This window comes from Stylophora pistillata, chromosome 11, assembly GCF_964205215.1.
Source record: "Stylophora pistillata chromosome 11, jaStyPist1.2, whole genome shotgun sequence".
Taxonomy (NCBI): domain Eukaryota; kingdom Metazoa; phylum Cnidaria; class Anthozoa; order Scleractinia; family Pocilloporidae; genus Stylophora; species Stylophora pistillata.
The window spans coordinates 13,609,075-13,612,757 of record NC_142529.1 but is presented as its reverse complement, the minus strand read 5'-3'; the positions used below and the strand labels follow the sequence as shown (position 1 = coordinate 13,612,757).

General features: G+C 41.1%; 1 protein-coding gene across 1 annotated transcript; it reads left to right on the top strand.

Moving 5' to 3' along the window:
- Window positions 1–3,041: 3,041 nt before the first annotated feature.
- On the top strand, window positions 3,042–3,683 carry LOC148720152 (uncharacterized). Its single transcript, XM_088737578.1, has one exon. The coding sequence runs from the start codon at window positions 3,042–3,044 to the stop codon at window positions 3,681–3,683; it is 642 nt and encodes a 213-aa protein (XP_088593704.1).

Here is a 3,683-nt window from a genome sequence, read left to right as displayed (position 1 = left end):
GTTTGATAAAATGTTGGCAAAATAATTGGACATTTGTCATGATCTTCACGTCTCATTTTCTGAAAGTTGAAAGATAAATATTAATAAAATAAAAAAGATTTAATAAAATCACAAGAAATTCAAGCGGCGTAAACCATATGAAATTGGCTATATTGTGTATAAATTTTATGTCTTAATCTTCTATTTTGAGGAAGTTATAAGCTTCAGAAAAAAAGGTAACCATTTTGTTAATGAGGATTTGGGGATGGAAGGAAGGTTGCATATGTAATGATGAAAGTGGGGGAAAACATATAAATCGTTGTATTGTAAAGCCTTGTATTGTTATTTCTTGTCACTACCTCCCTAAGTCAGGATTGGGTAATTTGCGCGCCTGCCGCCTTCCTTGGATGTGGTAGCCGTTTCTCAGGCTCCCTCTCCGGAATCGAACCCTAATTCTTTGTCACCCGTTGCAACCATGGTAAGCGACTACCTTACCATCGACAGTTGATGGGGTAGATATTTCAATGAAACATCGCCAGCGCAAAGGCCGTGCGATTCCATTAGTTACTATGATTCACCACAACACCGGGCAAAATCTGCATTGGTTTTTACTCTAATAAATACATCCCTTCCGAAGACAGTCGGGACTTTTCGCAACTGTAACCTCTAGAATTACCACTGTTATCCAAGTAGTAAGGGTACAATCAAATAAACGATAACTGATTAAATGAGCCATTCGAAGTTTCACAGTACTAGTGCTTATACTTAGACATGCATGGCTTAATCTTTGAGACAAGCATATGACTACTGGCAGGATACACAAGGTAGCTATCCCATATCGGAGTCAGTCGCCACTAAAACAACTCAAACTCCGGCCACAAGCCTCTCTCACCAACGGACGATGCCGCACCCTCCGTTCTTTCGAACGCTCAGACAGCGAAAGGCCACCAAAAGATCCCGTCTTGGCTCGTTGCTGCCCCGTCAAGGCGTCCCCATCAAAGCTCGCTGAGCCATCGGGCCTTCTCTCTTATTTTGCCCAGCGCAGACAAAACTCTATGTAGCCACGTCTTTTCCGGGTACAACTACCCCGTGCCATTTCCTGGCATGCTGCCCCAACAGAACCCGGTTAGACTCTGAAGGTAGCATGTAGGAAAATGCCCATCCATATTCCTAACCCTAAACCCTGACCCTAACGCTAAACCCTAACGTTAGTGTTTTCTTACATGTTTTGTAATGATCTATTGAAAACAATTGGTAGTCAATTAATTAGTCATCTTTTTCGTCAAGCTTTATCTCATACCCTAGCTGAACTAATGAACATGTCCATTTCAACTGGTATCTATCCCCACAAATTAAAGCATGCTGTAGTAATTCCAATTTATAAAGCGGATGATGAAACTGACCCAAACAATTATCGCCCAATATCGTTACTGTCCGTGTTTAATCGAATATTCGAAAAACTAATGTACAAACGCCTAAAATCTTTTATAAATAAAAATGATATATTTTTCACATCGCAATATGGATTTAGAGAGAACTGCTCAACTCAACATGCAATTCTGGATATTCTAAATACAATTCAAAACAACATTGATAAAAAATTATATTCCTGTGGCATTTTCATTGACTTGAAAAAGGCCTTCGACACAGTTGATCATTCGATTTTGTTGCATAAATTACACCATTATGGAATTAGAGGATTGATTAATGACTGGTTCTCATCATACTTGTCTGTCAGGATGCAATCAACCCAAATCGGTTCTATTGTCTCTAGCAAAGAGAGAATAGTGTGTGGAGTCCCTCAAGGTTCTATACTTGGTCCGCTTCTTTTCTTAATTTATGTCAATGACATGCATCGTTCCTCTAAAAAGTTTGACTTTTACCTATTTGCTGATGATACCAATTTACTATATGCAGAAAAAGATCTAAAGAAACTTGAAGTTGTCGTCAATGAAGAGATATTAAAGTTGTGTGAATGGCTGAATTCAAATAAATTATCTCTTAACGTATCCAAATCTAATTTCGTTATTTTTCATCCTTATCAACACAAACTATACCGAGAAGTAAACCTTAAAATACTTGATAATAACTCGGAGCAATTGGTATCTCTTGAACGTAAGACATATGTTAAATACCTAGGTGTTCTCATTGACGGTAATCTCTCCTGGAAGCATCATATTAACTACATTTCCACGAAAATAAGCAAAGGTATCGGTATTGTTGCAAGGCTAAGACACTTGGTACCGCTCACTACTCTTATAAACATTTACCGCTCGCTCATTGAACCGTATATTTCCTATGGTCTCGTTGCTTGGGGCCAAGCCGCCAATACTCATCTAAACAAAATCGTCATTTTACAAAAGCGGGTTCTTCGTCTAAGGCACTTTTCCGATTATACATCTCACAGTGCTCCTCTTTTTAGTCGTTCGGGAATTCTACCGATAAAAATGCTTTACTTCAAATTGGTTGCCTCTCTGTTACATGACATCAAAAATCGCTGTGCTCCTCTCAATATTTCTGAACTTTTTACTCACTCTGAACAGGTTCATTCCTACTCTACTCGTTTCTCAGTAGCTGGAAGCTTTTATATAAAACAGGCGAGAACAAATCATCAGTTGTTTTCCTTTTCTAGAGTTGGTGCGAAAATATGGAATGGCATCCCCCCTGAAATTCGTAAGCTAAAGAAAGCACCTTTTAAACGTGAGCTAACTCACTTGCTTTTGAAAATTCTTGAAATTGAGGAGATGAATGTTGACTTGCGCTACCTTGACCTTTCTAGCTTATATTTGTATTTCAACTGATTAGCTTTCTCTTTGACCTGTTAAAAACTCCCTTGTGTGACTGGCTCAGTTAAAACCTTGAACATGATTATTACTACTATTATTTATTATTTATTTTTATTTGCTCATTTATTTATTTATTTCATTGTTGCGTGTGTGTGTGCGTGCGTGTGTGTGTGTGTGAGCCTATACAGTGTCTGTTTAGGTAGCCCGCCTAGAATAGCTTTGCTAACTGCGGGCTACAAAAGCCTTTATTTCTTTCATTTTAAAAAAATAAAGTCAATGTTGTTGTTGTTGTTACGTCTGGAGCTCTGTGGAGCCGTACTAGCCACACAAGGCGTCGCTAGAATATTGAAAGAATTGGACGAAACAAAGATCGAGACATTCGTGACACAACACGGTTGTAAGTGGAAGTTTAACCCGCCACACGCATCCCACTTTGGAAGCGTATGGGAAAGACAGATCGGGACCATCCGCCGTGTTCTGGATGCCATGCTAGCCGAGCTCGGACCAAGACAGCTAACGCACGAAATCTTGAGCACTTTCATAGCGGAAGTCACCGCTATCGTAAATGCACGACCCATTGCAGCTTTGCCTTCAGACATCAACGATCCGCAGCCCCTGTCACCAGCCATGCTGCTTACAATGAAAACACGCCCACCAGGACCACCACCTGGCAACTTCCTTCCCCCCGACCTGTACGCGAACCGGCGCTGGAGGAGGGTCCAGTACCTAGCAGATCAGTTCTGGTTACGGTGGCGCCGAGAGTACCTCCAGAACCTCCAGCCAAGAAGAAAGTGGTACGACGCCCGAAGAGACCTGGCCCCAGGCGACGTCGTCCTCATGAACAAGACGGCCAGAATCGCAGTGACTGGCCTATGGGTCGAGTTATGGAGGCCATCAAGAGCGCAGATGGCAAAGTAA